The following is a 17,580-nucleotide window of genomic DNA, read 5'->3' as shown; positions in this document are numbered from 1 at the left end:
TCTCTGTGGCTCTTCCTTCTTCCTGCCCTTTCTCTCTCCCTTCCTACCTCCTTCCTTCGTTCCTTTTTATCTTTAGCTGAAAATTCCATAGTGGCTGATAATGTTGGTCTTGGTTCATTGACTTGACTTATGAGGGTGTACCAATAGTACTGGGAATAAATCGTGTTACTATGAAATACTTCCTTTTGTTTTGGGCTGTGATGTCCCAGGACTGTGTTTTCACAGTTTGTCTAATGAGTGGCTTGTGTTTTTCCAATTTTAGGTTACTACACTTGTAAATTGTCCCCAGAATCCTTCTAACAGGAAAAAAGGACGTTCAAAAAGAGCCAGAGTCCTTCTAGCTTCTGTGGAGGAAGCGACTTGGAATTTATTAGACAAGGGAGAGAAGATTGCCCAGGAAGCCACAGTTTTAAAGGAAGAGCTTACTACTGTACTTGAGGAAGTACGCAAAGAAAGTGAGTACTCTAGTCCTGGTCAGGAGCAAACTGTATATCCTTAGGGTGTTAGTTACGGAATTAGATTTGTGAGCATTTTGTTTTGTTGACTTGAGTTTATTAGTCTATCTGTAGAGCTCTGAGGAGCTGGCTGTGGGAAGCTGAGTGGCTTATTAGTCAGCTCTAAGACTCAGAGTACTACTTACTTCTGGTTCTTCCCTTGAATTGTTGAGTCCCTGCAGGCAAGTTCTTCCCCTCACATGCCATAGTTTATCCATAGTAAGCAAAGAGAAGTGTATCCTTTTTTGTCATAGAATATAACGACATATGACTAATGAAGCTGAAGATGTGTTTGTCCATACATAAATTAATTATAAAGTTCCTTGTTAATAGTTAGAGGTATTAAGTTACAGACCTGACTACTCAGAAGTACATTTTTTATTTTTTCATTTTCTAGAGGTTTAGATTTTCTAAACTTAAAAAGAAATGCTTTGCATAAACTATGCATAACTCATGTTGCTGCTATATGAATATTATAAAATGAAAGTGTACATGTCACGTTTTGATGTATTTACTTACATATGATAATACAACAATTTCATAATGAATGTAAGTCTCATTTGCAGACTCTTTTTAAAAGAACTGCCTTATTTATATATCAGCTTGCTGCAAGAAACTATCTTGAGAGGATAAGAAAACTTAAATATTCATGTTCAGTTTTATAAAAGAGACTTGGGGTGTTCATATATTTCCCTTCCCAACATAACTTTATGAAAAGCAGAAAATGTTAGTTAGTTAAATAATTAAAATGAATATACTAGCTATAATAAACCTTAGGTCAAATACAGGAGATTTATTTTTTATTTGTTATATACTTTATATATGACTTATATTTTACAGAGTCTCTTCAGAAAATATGAAGAAAATATAATGCCAAAGATAATTTCAAATGAATTCATCACTCTTCCCTACCCCCTACCACTTTAGACCCTATCTTGTCTTGTCTGCTCTGGTACCATTATCCACATAGTCACCAAGTCAGTTTAGACTCTTTGTTCTCATTTCACTCTCTTCCAATTAGTCTCTATATTCGACAAATTCTTTCTCCTTTTGTCTCTCAGATCTTTCCCTCTTTTTCATTACTGATGTTGCCTCCTGAATTCAGGATTATTGCATTAGCCTTACTGTATACTAAAGCCAAATACATCTTTTAAAAAGGAAAATACAGTTATATTACTTCCCTGCTTAATTTAAATCCTTTTTAAGCTTTTGAAGGATTAGGGGTATTATCTTTCTGGATAAGGTTCAGGCTTATAAATCTAGCTCACTCAGCATTGCATTATTTGGCTTCTATCATTCTCTCCCTTTTCATTTCCTGATTCTGGCCCCCTCTCCAGCTTCCAAGTAAGAATTTGAAGTATTTTGAATGGTCCGTGTTGCCTTATGCGTCTGTACCTCTGTTATCAGCTATTCCCTTCACTTGGATTACGCCTCTTGTTCAGCCAATTCTTATTGCACCAAACTCAACCCAGGTCTTTTCTAGGAAGTGTGTACTGACCTTGTGATGCTCATTTAGATATCCCTCTTCTGTGTTCCCACAGACTCTGAGCATCTGCCTTTAATAGGATTTACTACCCCAATACACCAAACATTGATTTACTTGTTCAATAAATCTAGACTTTTAATTCGTGAAGGTGGCAAATACCAGGTCTTATGTGATGAGAAGTACCTGACACATAACAACCACCTGATGTTTGTTAAATAGATAAAACAATTGAAGCATCATTTTGTCATTTTGTATTATAAAATTTTATAATGATTTTATCTTTGTTTTTATGTCAAATTATCTCTCATGGTTATGTTTTTTTTTTAAGTTTATTTATTTTGAGAGAAAGAAGGAGAGTATGTGCATGTACACAAGCAAGCAGGAGAAGGGCAGAGAGAGAGGAAGAGAGAGAGAATCCCAAGCAGGCTCCGTGCAGAGCCCAATGCTGGGCTCGATCTCTCGACTGCAAGAGTCAGATGCCTAACTGACTGAGCCGTCCAGGTGTTCCTCATAGATATGGTTTCTTTCCTGAGAGTTTTTGTAAGGAATATGAACGATATTCTGGTATTGTTTTTCTCAGATAATGAGATCTATTTGACAACATAGTTTTTGTAAACCACCTCATAATACTATGTAAGACACTGGTCATTCTCAGCAGGAAAAAATAAAAGCATTAATTGGCATGAAATGGCATATATTTTTTTTTTTTTAAAGTAAGTTCCCAGTTTTTGACTCAAAAAGCAAATTATTTTAAAGAGAAGGTCTCAAAGAGAAAGTATGTGTGGCTTCTAGGATTATGCAGTATATCCTTCCCTGTGTTCTATTATAATGTGTGAAATCATATTATCATGTGATAGATGTGGCATATGCTGTGTACACAACAAATGCATTTGGTTAAAGATCACCAAGCGCTTTATACTCTGATTTTTTTTGACAAACTGCCAAATTGAACTACTGCCATTTGAGTGTGGGAGGAAAGCAGTGAAATGGCAAATGGTTCTGGAATTTGGGGAATGGCCAATGCTTATCCTATGGATTGCAGAGATAGTAACAGTGAGAGCACTGTTCCGAAAAATTTGGAAGGAATTTTAGCTCACTGGTGAAGTTGAAGTATCAGGAGAATGAATTCTGATTCAAGCCCCTCTTTGATACTAGAAACATATTTTAGTTTCCTGTTTTTTTTTTTTTTTAAAGGGCTTCGTCCGATGGCATAATGTAAAGGACTAATGAAGAGCAAATATTGTTTAAATATTTGAGAAAGTGAAAAAATATTAGATGTGGGGGGTATTTTTATTTATGTATTTATTGACTTATTTTCAAAAAGAATTTTGAGACTAATCTGGAAAATTTCCTCTATTAAAGACAGTGTAATTTACGTAGCATTACAACAGAATTCTGTTTTATTCTGTTTAACTGACTTTAGTGGCTTTAGTTAGAGATGTGAAGTGATAAATAATGTAGACATTTGATTACCTAACGAACTGGCCTGTGGAAGATGGGACCTGGATAGTAGTAGGGGAGGATTGTGAAAGGAAATGTCATATATGAGTAGAACTGTAGAGATCCAGCAAAGGTGGCCCACATAGTGATTATTTTTTACTCATAATCTTACAGTTAGGCCCTATACTTACATCCATACAATGGCCAAGTATTAAACCCAGTATTTTTTAAAAACAGTTTTAGAATATCACATAACAATTAGCTAGGAATTATCTAAAAATTGTTCATAATGTTTGGATTACACATGTTTTGCCTATAGCATATATGCTACCTTCATATAGCCTCTACTTCTAAGTCACACATTTGGTTACATTTAAAGTTTTTTAAATGTTGAGAATAAGATCAGTACAGAAAAGTGCATACATTATCATGAACAATTCAATACAGTTTCACAATATAAACACACTAATGTAATCTCTACCCAGATCAAGAAATAGAAACTTACCAGAATCCTGGAATCACCCCTTGTGCCTATTAGTTACCACTTCTTCACCTCAAAGGTAACCATTATCCTGGTTATTACATAGGTTAGTTTTTTGCTTCTTTTTGAACTTTACATAAGTGGGATCATATAGTATGTTATCTTTTGAGTCTGGTTTCTTTTTGTTCAATGTTATGTTTGTGAGATCTCATCATATAGTAGTCCATTCATTTCATTGATGAATAGATTATAGTTTATCCATGTTACATAGATAGACAACTGAATTTTTTCAGTTTTTGGCCTTAATGAACATTGTTGCTATGTACATATTTGTGTATTACTTTTGGTGCATTAATATAGATATTCCTGCTGGGTTATACTTAAGATGAAATTGCTGGGTCATAAGGTGTATACTCAGCTTTAATAGATTTTATCAGTTTTCCAAAGTGGATTTTCTAATTGGCACTCTTATCAGTAATGTAAGAATTCCAGTTGCTCTACATTCTTATTAACTTGGTGTTAGCAAGTGTCAGTGTTTTTGATTCAAGTATATGTAGTGGTTTTTCATTGTAGTTTTAATTTGTATTTCTCTGATGAGCATTGTGTGCTCTAGATATGAGACTTTTGTTAGTTGTGGATGTTAAAAACATCTTATTGCTTTCAATATATCAGCATTTTTGATACTCAGAAGTAATTTTGATAAATTCCAATTAATTATTTTATACCTTTATGGATAAAATTTTTTCTGTTCTGTAAAAAATTTTGTTTACTGCAAGTCAAGAAGATATTCTCATATGTAGTACAGGCTTTATTGTTTTACCATTATGAACGATGTGAGCTAGGAGTCATGATTCATTTTTTTTTCATATGGGAATTCAATTGATCGAGTATTATATGGATGCCTATGGAAGTTTGTTTCAGTATAGTTATTGAAAAAAATTACTCTTTCCCAATTGAATTATTTTTGCACCTTTGTTGAAAATCAGTTGACCATATCTGTGTGAATCTATTTAGGAACTCTGTCCTGTTTCATTGATTTGTGTATCTATCCTTACACCAATAACACATCGTCTTGATTACTGTACCTCAGAGTAAGTATTAAAAATTATCTTGATTTTGTAATTCTAGTGAAAATATAAAGAGACATTCAACTTCATTAGTGATCAGATATGCAAATGAGGTATATTTTATGCAATTCAATTGGCAGAAATTAAAAGGTTTTTAAAAAGACTTTGAAGTAACAGAATCTTTTATTGCTTGGTGGAGTGTATATTGGTACAACCACTTTGAAAAACAGTTTAGACATGTCACTTTTGTTAAATGCCAAAGTTGTCTCTATCTCTCTCTTTCTCTCTCTCTCAATATATATATATTGATTTGGTGTTTTTGGTTATAGAAATGCAATTGACTTTTTTAGATTGGTACTTGTTCAGGTATTATCTCTGAAATGAAACATTAAGATCATTATTTTTAAATAGTTTTTTAAAATGTTTTTTTAAATTTATTTTTGAGACAGAGAGAGACAGAGTGTGAGCAGGGGAGGGGCAGAGAGAGAGAGAGGCAGACACAGAATCTGAAGCAGGCTCCAGGCTCTGAGCTGACAGCTCGGCACAGAGCCTGACACGGGGTTCGAACTCACGGACTGTGAGATCATGACCTGAGCTGAAGTCGGACACTTAACTGACTGAGCCACCCAGGTGGCCCAAGATCGTTATTTTTTATTATTATTATTTTTTAATATATGAAATTTATTGTCAAATTGGTTTCCATACAATACCCAGTGTTCATCGCAAAAGATGCCCTCTTCAATGTCCATCACCTACCCTACCCTCCCTCCCACCCCCCATCAACCCTCAGTTTGTTCTCAGTTTTTAACAGCGTCTTATGCTTTGGCTCTCTCCCACTCTAACCTCTTTTTTTTTTCCTTCCCCTCCCCCATGGGTTTCTGTTCAGTTTCTCAGGATCCACATAAGAGTGAAACCATGTGGTATCTGTCTTTCTCTGTATGGCTTATTTCACTTAGCATCACACTCTCCAGTTCCATCCATGTTGCTACAAAGGGCCATATTTCATTCTTTCTCATTGCCACATAGTACTCCATTGTGTATCTAAACCACAATTTCTTTATCCATTCATCAGTTGATGGACATTTAGACTTTTCCATAATTTGGCTATTGTTGAAAGTGCTGCTATAAACATTGGGGTACAAGTGCCCCTATGCATCAGTACTCCTGTATCCCTTGGGTAAATTCCTAGCAGTGCTACTGCTGGGTCATAGGTAGGTCTATTTTTAATTTTTTGAGGAACCTCCACACTGTTTTCCAGAGTGGCTGCACCAGTTTGCATTCCCACCAACAGTGCAAGAGGGTTCCCGTTTCTCCACATCCTCTCCAGCATCTATAGTCTCCTGATTTGTTCATTTTGGCCACTCTGACTGGCGTGAGGTGATATCTGAGTGTGGTTTTGATTTGTATTTCCCTGATGAGGAGCGACGTCGAGCATCTTTTCATGTGCCTGTTGGCCATCTGGATGTCTTCTTTAGAGAAGTGTCTATTCATGTTTTCTGCCCATTTCTTCACTGGATTATTTGTTTTTTGGGTGTGGAATTTGGTGAGCTCTTTATAGATTTTGGATACTAGCCCTTTGTCCAATATGTCATTTGCAAATATCTTTTCCCATTCCGTTGGTTGCCTTTTAGTTTTGTTGATTGTTTCCTTTGCAGTGCAGAAGCTTTTTATCTTCATGAGGGCCCAATAGTTCATTTTTGCTTTTAATTCCCTTGCCTTTGGGGATGTGTCAAGTAAGAAATTGCTGTGGCTGAGGTCAGAGAGGTCTTTTCCTGCTTTCTCCTCTAGGGTTTTGATGGTTTCCTGTCTCACATTCAGGTCCTTTATCCATTTTGAGTTTATTTTTGTGAATGGTGTAAGAAAGTGGTCTAGTTTCATTCTTCTGCATGTTGCTGTCCAGTTCTCCCAGCACCATTTGTTAAAGAGACTATCTTTCTTCCATTGGGTATTGTTTCCTGCTTTGTCAAAGATGAGTTGGCCATACTTTTGTGGGTCTAGTTCTGGGATTTCTATTCTATTCTATTCCATTGGTCTATGTGTCTGTTTTGGTGCCAATACCATGCTGTCTTGATGATTACAGCTTTGTAGTAGAGGCTAAAGTCTGAGATTGTGATGCCTCCTGCTTTGGTCTTCTTCAAAACTACTTTGGCTATTCAGGGCCTTTTGTGGTTCCATATGAATTTTAGGATTGCTTGTTCTAGCTTCGAGAAGAATGCTGGTGAAATTTTGATTGGGATTGCATTGAATGTGTAGATAGCTTTGGGTAGTATTGACATTTTAACAATATTTATTCTTCCAACCCATGAGCACGGAATATTTTTCCATTTCTTTATATCTTCTTCAATTTCCTTCATAAGCTTTCTATAGTTTTCAGCATACAGATCCTTTACATCTTTGGTTAGATTTATTCCTGGGTATTTTATGCTTTTTGGTGCAATTGTGAATGGGATCAGTTTCTTTATTTATCTTTCTGTTGCTTCATTATTAGTGTATAAGAATGCAACTGATTTCTGTACATTGATTTTGTATCCTGCAACTTTGCTGAATTCATGTATCAGTTCTAGCAGACTTTTGGTGGAGTCTGTCGGATTTTCCATGTATAGTATCATGTCATCTGCAAAAAGTGAAAGCTTGACTTCATCTTTGCCAATTTTGATGCCTTTGATTTCCTTTTGTTGTCTGATTGCTGATGCTAGAACTTCCAACACTATGTTAAACAATAGCGGTGAGAGTGGACATCCCTGTTGTGTTCCTGATCTCAGGGGGAAAGCTCTCAGTTTTTCCGCATTGAGGATGATATTAGCTGGGGGCTTTTCATAAATGGCTTTTATGATGTTGAAGTATGTTCGCTCTATCCCGACTTTCTCAAGGGTTTTTATTAAGAAAGGATGCTGAATTTTGTCAAATGCTTTTTCTGCATCGATTGACAGGATCATATGGTTCTTCTCTTTTTTTTTTTTTGTTAATGTGATGTATCACATTGATTGATTTGCGAATGTTGAACCAGCCCTGCATCCCAGGAATGAATCCCACTTGATCATGGTGAACAATTCTTTTTATAAGCTGTTGAATTCGATTTGCTAGTATCTTATTGAGAATTTTTGCATCCATATTCATCAGGGATATTGGCCTGTAGTTCTCTTTTTTTACTGGGTCTCCATCTGGTTTAGGAATCAAAGTAATGCAGGCTTCATAGAATGAGTCTGGAAGTTTTCCTTCCCTTTCTATTTTTTGGAATAGCTTGAGAAAGATAGGTATTATCTCTGCTTTAAATGTCTGGTAGAATTCCCCAGGTAAGCCATCTGGTCCTGGACACTTATTTGTTGGGAGATTTTTGATAACTGATTCAAAAACTTCGCTGGTTATGGGTCTGTTCAAGCTTTCTATTTCCCCTGATTGAGTTTCGGAAGTGTGTGGGTGTTTAGGAATTTGTCCATTTCTTCCAGGTTGTCCAGTTTGTTGGCATATAGTTTTTCATAGTATTCCTTGATAATTGCTTGTATTTCTGAGGGATTGGTTGTAATAATTCCATTTTCATTCATGATTTTATCTATTTGGGTCATCTCCCTTTTCTTTTTGAGAAGCCTGGCTGGAGGTTTATCAGTTTTGTTTATTTTTTCAAAAAACCAACTCTTGGTTTCATTGATCTGCTCTACAGTTTTTTCAGATTCTGTATTGTTCATTTCTGCTCTGCTCTTTATTATTTCTCTTCTTCTGCTGGCTTTGGGGTGTCTTTGCTGTTCTGCATCTATTTCCTTTAGGTGTGCTGTTAGATTTTGTATTTGGGATTTTTCTTGTTTCTTGAGATAGGCCTGGATTGCAATGTATTTTCCTCTTAGGACTGCCTTTGTTGCGTCCCAAAGCGTTTGGATTGTTGTATTTTCATTTTCATTTGTTTCCATATATTTTTTAATTTCTTCTCTAATTGCCTGGTTGACCCATTGATTCGTTAGTAGGGTGTTCTTTAACCTCCATGCTTTTGGAGGTTTTCCAGACTTTTTCCTGTGGTTGATTTCAAGCTTCATAGCATTGTGGTCGGAAAGTATGCATGGTATGACCAAGATCGTTATTTTTAAAAAGAAGGAAACATTTGACACATGGAAACACACATGGCCTGTTTCATTGGGATCCCTTATGATAGTAAGACTATGGTACTTTATTTGGCTTATATGGGAAACTAATTTTACAAAAGTAATGATACAGTATGCAACATTTGCTGTTCATATATGAAATAGCAAAAAACAGGAATTATAATGGGTGTGTGTGTATGTGTATATATATATATTGGTATGTATATATATATATATTTTTTTTTTCTTTCTATTCATAAACATTTCAGTTTGCTGTTTGGAAAAGAAGATAACTAATTATTTGGGCTTAGGAAATGTCTTAAATATTTGTCAGTTAAATTTAAAGTTGTAAAGGAAACTTGAAATTTTTTTTTTCCAACGTTTATTTATTTTTGGGACAGAGAGAGACAGAGCATGAACGGGGGAGGGGCAGAGAGAGAGGGAGACACAGAATCAGAAACAGGCTCCAGGCTCTGAGCCATCAGCCCAGAGCCTGACGCGGGGCTCGAACTCACGGACCGCGAGATCGTGACCTGGCTGAAGTCGGACGCCCAACCGACTGCGCCACTCAGGCGCCCCTTGAAATTTATTTTAAATGTAACTTAGTGGTATTGTGAGATCCCTACAGAGGGCAGGCTTCTCAGTTATCCTGGCTTTAGACTTGCCTTCAGCTGGTAAAAAAAATCAGGTAGAATTGTATATTTGAATTACAACTGGAAAAAAAAAGACAATCTTTTGTGTTTTCATCAATGCTTTGATTAATAAAAAGGAATAGGACAAAAATCATGTGGAATATTAACTAAATCTGGTTCAGAGTTTGTTGTAATCTGAAATAAAATATGGGCATGGGGCAGCTGGGTGGCTCAGTTGGTTGAGCGTCTGACTCTTGATTTCAGCTCAGATCATGGTCCCAGTGGATCGTGGGATTGAGCCCCATTTGGACTCCGTGCTGAGAATGGAGCCTGCTTAAGATTCTTTCTCTCTCTCACTTTACCCCTGACCCTGTTTGCACTCTTTTCGCTCTCTCTTGGGCTTACTATGAGAGAGAAGGGTTGTAGAAAGAAAGTGAATAATCAGTATTTCATTGAGGAATCATTAAGAGGGAGAAGAGATGATTACAAAAGAAACCATATATAGGCTTTTTAGACTCTTATGCCCTTTTTCTGTTCATTTGTAAACATTTGTTAAGTGTCTGGTATTTTACCTATTTTGGTTAAATATTTGGAATCTGTATTTGGTTTTATTTTGGGCCCTGGGACTATAGAGATACATAAGATGTGCCCTAGGTATTAACAGCCTACTGGGGTAAATAGAACATAAACAGTTCTATTTATGTAATAAATAGATTTATGTAATAATAAATTATGTAATAATGTAACAAACATTATTACAATAAACAGTTGTAATAATGTCTGATAAATGCTATTGTAATAATATGTCTCAGAGGCTGTGGAAGCACATATGAAGGAGCAATAAAATAGTGTTTCTAAACTTCCATTTTCCTTTATTTTACCATTAAGTAGGGAAAGAGGAGTCTCTCCCATATGAGTACAGGTGAATATGTATATAATTTATAGGAAGATGTGCTATATGTGTGGCCTGTCTTTTCTCACAGAGTTGCATTTATTTATGTTTTATTTTAAAAATTTAAATATTTATTGAAGCTATTGAAACCTTTGTATAGGTCGGGCTCTGTTCTAAGGGCTAGGCTCTCAGAAGTGAACTATATAGACAAGGCTTTCCCTTTTAGTGGGAGGACAGGTAGTAAACAGACTTAATTCTTAAAGGATATGAGATTCTTTTTCCTTTGAAAATTTAAACATAATGGTTTTCTCATGAAAACACTGCTTTATCTTAATACTTATACATTTTTAGATTCCTGCTTGAAATATTGTTGACCTTGAACAATGCAGGAATTAGGGATGCTGACCCCCATGCAGTCAAAAACCTATGTATAACTTTGACTCCCCCAGCACTTAACTACTAATAGCTTACTGTTGACCAGAAGCCTTACTGATAACATAAACAGTTGATTGACACATATTTTATATGTTATATGTATCATATAGTATATTCTTACAATAAAGTAAACTAGAGAAAGGAAAGTGTTATTAAGAATATTGTAAGGAAGAGAAAATACCTTAAAGTACTCTACTGTATTTATAAAAAAGCCACATATAAGTGGACCCATGCAGCTCAAACCTTCGTTGTTCAAAGGCCAATTGTAAAATAAATAAAAATGTATATGTATAAAGGGATAATTAATTTGAGATTTCAACAGTGTTCAAAGAAAGATTAAAGTTCAACATTTTTGTATACTGCTCAGACAGGCTACGATGCCTACACAGGTGTAGCATAGCACTAATCTATATAGTTTGGTATGAATTATCTGGAATGTACAGTTTAACACCAATAGCCTTGGCAGTTATTACTACCAGAGCCAGCAACTGGAAACATGTACTGTAGGCTTCATGTTGATATATGTCAAGTGGAAAAGGGCTTGCAAATTTGTTGGAATCCTGCCTCTGCTAAAATACTTTCACATCTATTTTTAATTGTAGGCCTCCACCAAGGCTACTATGAGCCAATTGGAGGCCTAGGAAGATTAATGAGGAGATTTTTGAATGCATTAGAGCCCTCTAACTATAGCTTTCCTTCCCAAATATGGTGCTATGGCATTTTATACTAAAAGAAATGCTATGCTATCTAGCCTACTAATGCAGGAGCCTCCCAACTGTATGTTTGTAAAATTTAGGCCAGCAGCAGCTGATAACTTGCCCCAGTTTGCATGGCTCATGAGTATTTCTAGCAGGATAGGTGATATGGCTAGTGGCTAGGGAGGGACTGTCCCCTCCCTGGTGAGAAGTAAATGTTTGTATTGAAAAATGCACGTTTGTTATGTGCATAATATATGTATTCAGGCATTTAAAAATTTTATCCCTATTTGTACATTTCTGTAGTTTTTCATTTTAATGATTTGCAACACCCTAGGTTTATAGACTTTTTCCCAGTAGGAATTAGAAATCAAGACTTAGTATCATCCATATTAGTCAGAGAAAACGATTACTTTTAGAAACGATTATTCCTAGAAAATGGTATCCTGGAAGTGTAATTAATCTTTCTATCAGTATACTTGGGTACTTACTTAAACAACAAATGCCATTATAGAATTTCCAATATTGAACCTTTAAAATGTTACCTGTTGCCTCCCTGATTATTCACTGCATTTTTATTTTTGTAGAGGGAAAAAAAACGTGTCCTACAGAAAATAGAGATTTAAAAAATTTGCTGGTGTCATTTTGGGTCATCTGTGTTGAAAGATCTTATCTTTTGAAGCTCAGCTGTATTGAAACTTTATTTATAAAAGAAAATAGCAGTTCATTTTTAGCTAACTGTCCCTAAGGAACAGGTCAGCTTTATCTACTGTGCTCAACAACATTGCAGTTAGGACTTAGATAAAATGTTTGGTATTTACCACCAATTACTCACAGCCTATATATGGTTTCAAAGGCAACAGCTGTTGCCTCATTATTTCCATCTATTGCTATGTTGATGTTGTGTATATTTAACTGTTATTATATCTCAAGAGTGTTCTTAGATAAGCATAAAGTCACAAATACAATAATCTTTCTACCAAATACATTGTGTTTGAGGAGATGCAGTTCATTCTTCATTTGAAAGGGGATGATGAACTCTTGTTCTAACACATTTTAACATGCATGCATGGTGTCTTGTAGCTGGCAGAATGTTTATGGAAACACTTCCATTGAAGACTGATGAGCTAATTAGCTACATTGCTTGTAAACTACTAATTGCTGGAACACACTCAACATGGCATCCCTTAGTGTTCACTTGAAATATCTGCAGCAGGCTTTTCTTATAGTGCGTTTGATATTCTCAGCAAACTCCATCTTGAAGTGTTGTGTGGGCATTTGCGAAGTACTTGATGTGTATATGCAGCCATCTCATTTTCAGTCACCTGATAAGTTGGACCTATGACATATAGACAGGCTGATTTGAGAAAAGAATTACAATGTCCATTTTGAAACCAAGAGGTATTCTGTAAGCCACATACCATTTACTCTGATGTATACTTCAGAGGTAGGAGTAAAGATTTAATGCATATTAACAGATTGATTTGTAAATGAGGAGACCTAAAGCTAAAATATGAACTGAAATCTCAGCTGGTAGAGAGTCTGAAATCAAAGGTGCGATTCATAGATTAGCCATGGCTTTGTTTTCTTTCATGACTGGAGAGATGGCACTACTCTGTAATCATTTAATAAATGTGTGCAAAGGTAACAGAGTAGGTGATCTGAAGTTTATCCTTATAGATGGTAAGTCTGAATATTTTTATTTTGTGGAATATTTTAGTGTTAAAGAGTGAATTAAGCTGTTGGCAATTTCTCAGTGTCAGAAACAACAATTTTTAGAATTTCTGTCCTTGACTCTTTCTTCTTGTCTCCTTTTTCAGTTTCAAAGGAAGTGGTATTCTTTTTCGCTCTGTAAAAATTTCTAATCTTTACCTGGATCCTAGTATACTTCTTCTCTTCTTTTGAGAGACATTTCTTCTATAATTATCTTTTCTTTTTCTAGCATGTTCATTCATATGCCTTTTCACTGGTTCTTTCATCACACATATTAGCTTGTTCATGCTTGATGATTGGCAAATAGTCAATAAAAATTCCATTTCCTGATGGACCTAGGGGGTGTTATGCTAAGTGAAAAAAGTCACTGAGAAAGACAAATGCTATATGATTTTGTTCATATGTGGAATCTAAAAAAAAAAACAACAAATGAGTAAACTAACAAAAAGGAGAATTAGATCTGTAAATACAGAGAACAAACTGATGATTGCCAGAGGGATGGGGGTGGGGGATGAGCAAAATGGGTGAAGGAGAGTGGGAGAGACAGACTTCTATATATGGAATGAATAAGTCACGGGAGGGGTGCCTGGATGGCTCTGTCAATTAAGCATCTGACTTAGGCTCAGGTCATGATGTCACAGTTCGTGGGTTTGAGTCCTGCATTGGGTTGTGCTGACAGCTCCGAGCCTGGAGCCTCCTTCAGATTCTGTGTTTCCCTCTCTCTCTCTGCCCCTCCCCTGTTCACACTCTGTCTCTCTCTCTCTCTCAAAAATGAATAAACATTAAAAAAATTAAAAATATAAATCACGGGAATAAAAGGCACAGCCTAGGGAATATAGTCAATGGTATTGTAATAACATTGTATGGTGACAGATATGGTAAGCTACACTTGTGGTGTACATTTGTGGTGAGCATAGTGTAACATATGTTGAATCACTATGTTGTACACCTTAGACTAATGTAACATAGTGTATCAGCCATACTCAAAAAAATTCAATTTCCTTTGGCATACTCTTTTTTAAAAAAATTCATTTATTATTTTTGAGAGAGAGAGAGAGAGAGAGAGTGTGTGTGTGTGTACTCATGCATGCACGTGAGCGAGGGAGGGACAGAGAGAGAGGGAGATAGAGAATTCCAGGTAGGTTCCCTGCTGTCAGTGCAGAGCCCAATGTGGGCTCAATCCCACAAACCATGAGATCATGACCTGAGCTGAAATAAAGGGTTGGATGCTTAACCGACTGAGCCACCCAGGTGCCCTAGTCCATTCTCTTCTTAAACTTTGAATCCTGTTTCACCTTTTCTGTTCCTCTTCTTTGGTCTATTTGTTGTTTCCCCTTCATTTTTAGGATGTTGTACACTGAATTTTCTTACTACGTCTCCACACCCTTCTTCTCTTTCCTCCTTCACTTTCTCTTGTCTCCTATGATTTTTCTTAAGTCTAAGTCTCTGTCCTCTTTTTTTTCCTTTCCTTGGGCATCTTTTTCATTCTCAGGACTTTAATTATAACTACTTTGTTGACAACGTTTAGTTCTCATATTAAAGCTTTATTGCCAAAAGCCCTCTGTTTTTCAGTCATTTTTCTACATTAACACATAGGTAATCATGCCCAATGCACTCCCACAAATAATGGTCTTTCTTGGGAACGTTTGATGCTCAACATACTAGTTAAAATGCTACTTCCTTCTTCCCCAGTGAGAAGTGATATACACTGTAGTCAATACCACTGCTCTCACCATTTAATAGGTAGTTCCACTTAGCTGTTTTGGTATTACCTTAAATTTATGTATAAACTGAACTCATCATCTTGCACAAGCCCTATACAAACTTTTGTATCTCTGGTATCATCTGACTTGAACTCTCAGCACATTTGAGACAGTTGATTATTTTCTCTTTCTAAAATACTCTGTTTCCTTGAATAATAGAGAACCACACAGTTCTCATTTTCCCTCTTTATCTCTTTGGCTACTTCCTCTCTAGCTCCTTTTTTGGTTCATCTTTTTCTAAATGGTCATATAATGTTGGAAATTCTCAAAGCTTGATCATTGTATAGAATGCATGGAAAGCAAAATGGGAAATCAATTTGTAATGGTAGATTTGTATAGACCGTGGAGGTCCTTGAATAGCAAGATAAAGATGCTGAAGCACCACAGGAAATTTTTGAGTCAAGACAGTGACAGGACTAGGTATGTGCTTCAGGAAGATTTATCTGGCATTATTATATAGAAGATAGAGAGGTTACATCTCCACAGTGCCTTTCTAATGATGATAAACAAACAACTGTAATAATATTAGTATTTATGTGTCTTAATGAGATAATGTACGTACAGCGTTGATCGCAGTGGTGGGCACAGACATTAATCCTCACCATACCTCTGTGAAGTAGCTACTATTGTTATTTTTATTGTGTAGTTGAGGAGAGTTGAATTTAGAAAGAACATATGACTTGCCCGAGGTCACCAGTTAGTTGCCAGAGTTGGGACTCCTTTCATGATGCTATATTTAAAAGTACTTGTTGACTGGTAATTATATATATCTATTTCTCTTTCTTTTTGCTGTCATTTAATATATGACAGTTAGTTATACGTTAGTCTAATCCCTCCAAGTATCTTTGGAATTGCTTGAGAATAATGCTCTATACAGCCTCAAACTGTGCTCCTTGGAAACTAGTGTTCCTGGAGATGCGAAGAGCTCTTCTGTGAGAAAAAGCAGTTAAATAAACTTCTAGAACACTAGATTAAAATTTTTAAACAGGGTTCTCTACCAGAGGATTTCTCAGTCAGTGCATTTAAAATGCTAAGTTATATTGCAAATATCCAAGAAGGGAATTGGTTATAATCCATATTGATAGGTTGGGTTCCCTAGAAGTAGCACCTAAGATAAGGGTTCTTGTACAAATGATTTAATGAGGGAGTCCTGTGTGAAACCTATGAGGGGTTGATGGAATCAGGATAGGGTGGGGAAGCAGCTGAGCAAAATTGAGCTAAAGCTGTACTGAAGTATGGCAAATACTAGTCCAAGGTGGCTACTGACCACTTGAAATGTAGGTAGTGTGGCTGAGGATCTCAACTGTAAATTTTATTTAATTATAGTTTAAAGCTTAAAGGAACAGATACTTTATCAGTTACTAGAAAACTTTGAAATATGGGTATGAATCTACTTTTTCAACTGTAAATTTGCTGAAATCTAAATATAGATCAAATATTTGTGATGAAAATTTAGTATTTGAATTGAGATTTAAGAGTAAAATACATAATGGATTTCAAAGACAGTATGAAAAAACATAATATCCCAATAATTTATATACTGATAGCATGTCAAAATGATATATTTTAAATATTTTGGTAAAACAATATAATTAAAAAATTCATTTTACCATTTATTTTTACATTTTTAATGTTTAAACATGTTTCTTACTATTAATACTTGAAAGACTGTACATTCTAAAATATTTTAAGTTGTGTATGTGGCTCACATTAATTTTCTGTTGGACAGTACTGATCTGAAATCTGTCTCTTCCTGATCGTACAGGGAACTCTGGAGAATGAATGTCTCCCTTTGAGGCAAGAGAGCCAACCTTTTGTGTTTCAGCATCAGTTAGTCCCTGATTGGTGGCCATTCTTCTCTTTACCCCCCCTCATGACTTCTAGGCACAATGCAGTTTTGAATATTTGGAAGATTCTTTCATAAACTTGCCCACAAATCTGCTATGTAATATGTTGGATTTGATTGAAGATCACCATATTGTTAAGTCTTAAAGGATGGAAGTCACCAAACTCCAGTGATTTTCCATTCCCTGGAATATCTCAGAACTCTTAAAAAGTCACTTCAGAAACTTACTAAAAACTGAAAAGAAGATAAAGCATTGACATGTGAAATGAAGAATGTTAGGTTATGAACTAAAGAAATCAGCTGTTAGATAAGGAATTCTAATGGTAGGTATTTTGTTTTTGTTTTTTTCTGGCTACTTAATATATTAGCCAAACTAAATACATACTGTACTCTGTGTCAAATATTTAGAATCACTTTAAAAAATAAGGTGTGATTTCTGACTTCAAAGAGCTTACAGTAATGAGACTTAATTTTAGGAAAATAAATTAGAATACTTAGAAGAGATGAATAAGTTCAAGATGTTCTAGTACTTTAAACATGTAAGTGTTGAGAACACATAATATGGT

At 35.6% G+C, this 17,580-nt stretch overlaps 1 protein-coding gene across 2 annotated transcripts in view; it reads left to right on the top strand.

Moving 5' to 3' along the window:
* Positions 1-17,580, top strand: part of CTNNA3 (catenin alpha 3) — a 1,753,506-nt gene that overhangs the window by 68,883 nt on the left and 1,667,043 nt on the right. For both annotated transcript variants that reach the window (XM_043596448.1, XM_043596447.1), the window contains exon 3: positions 263-455. In XM_043596448.1, coding sequence (XP_043452383.1) covers positions 263-455 — 193 coding nt within the window. The remainder of the gene's footprint in view (positions 1-262; positions 456-17,580) is intronic.

The sequence above is a fragment of the Prionailurus bengalensis genome, chromosome D2, assembly GCF_016509475.1.
Source record: "Prionailurus bengalensis isolate Pbe53 chromosome D2, Fcat_Pben_1.1_paternal_pri, whole genome shotgun sequence".
In the NCBI taxonomy this organism is placed as follows: domain Eukaryota; kingdom Metazoa; phylum Chordata; class Mammalia; order Carnivora; family Felidae; genus Prionailurus; species Prionailurus bengalensis.
This window is presented reverse-complemented; position numbering and strand designations above follow the sequence as displayed.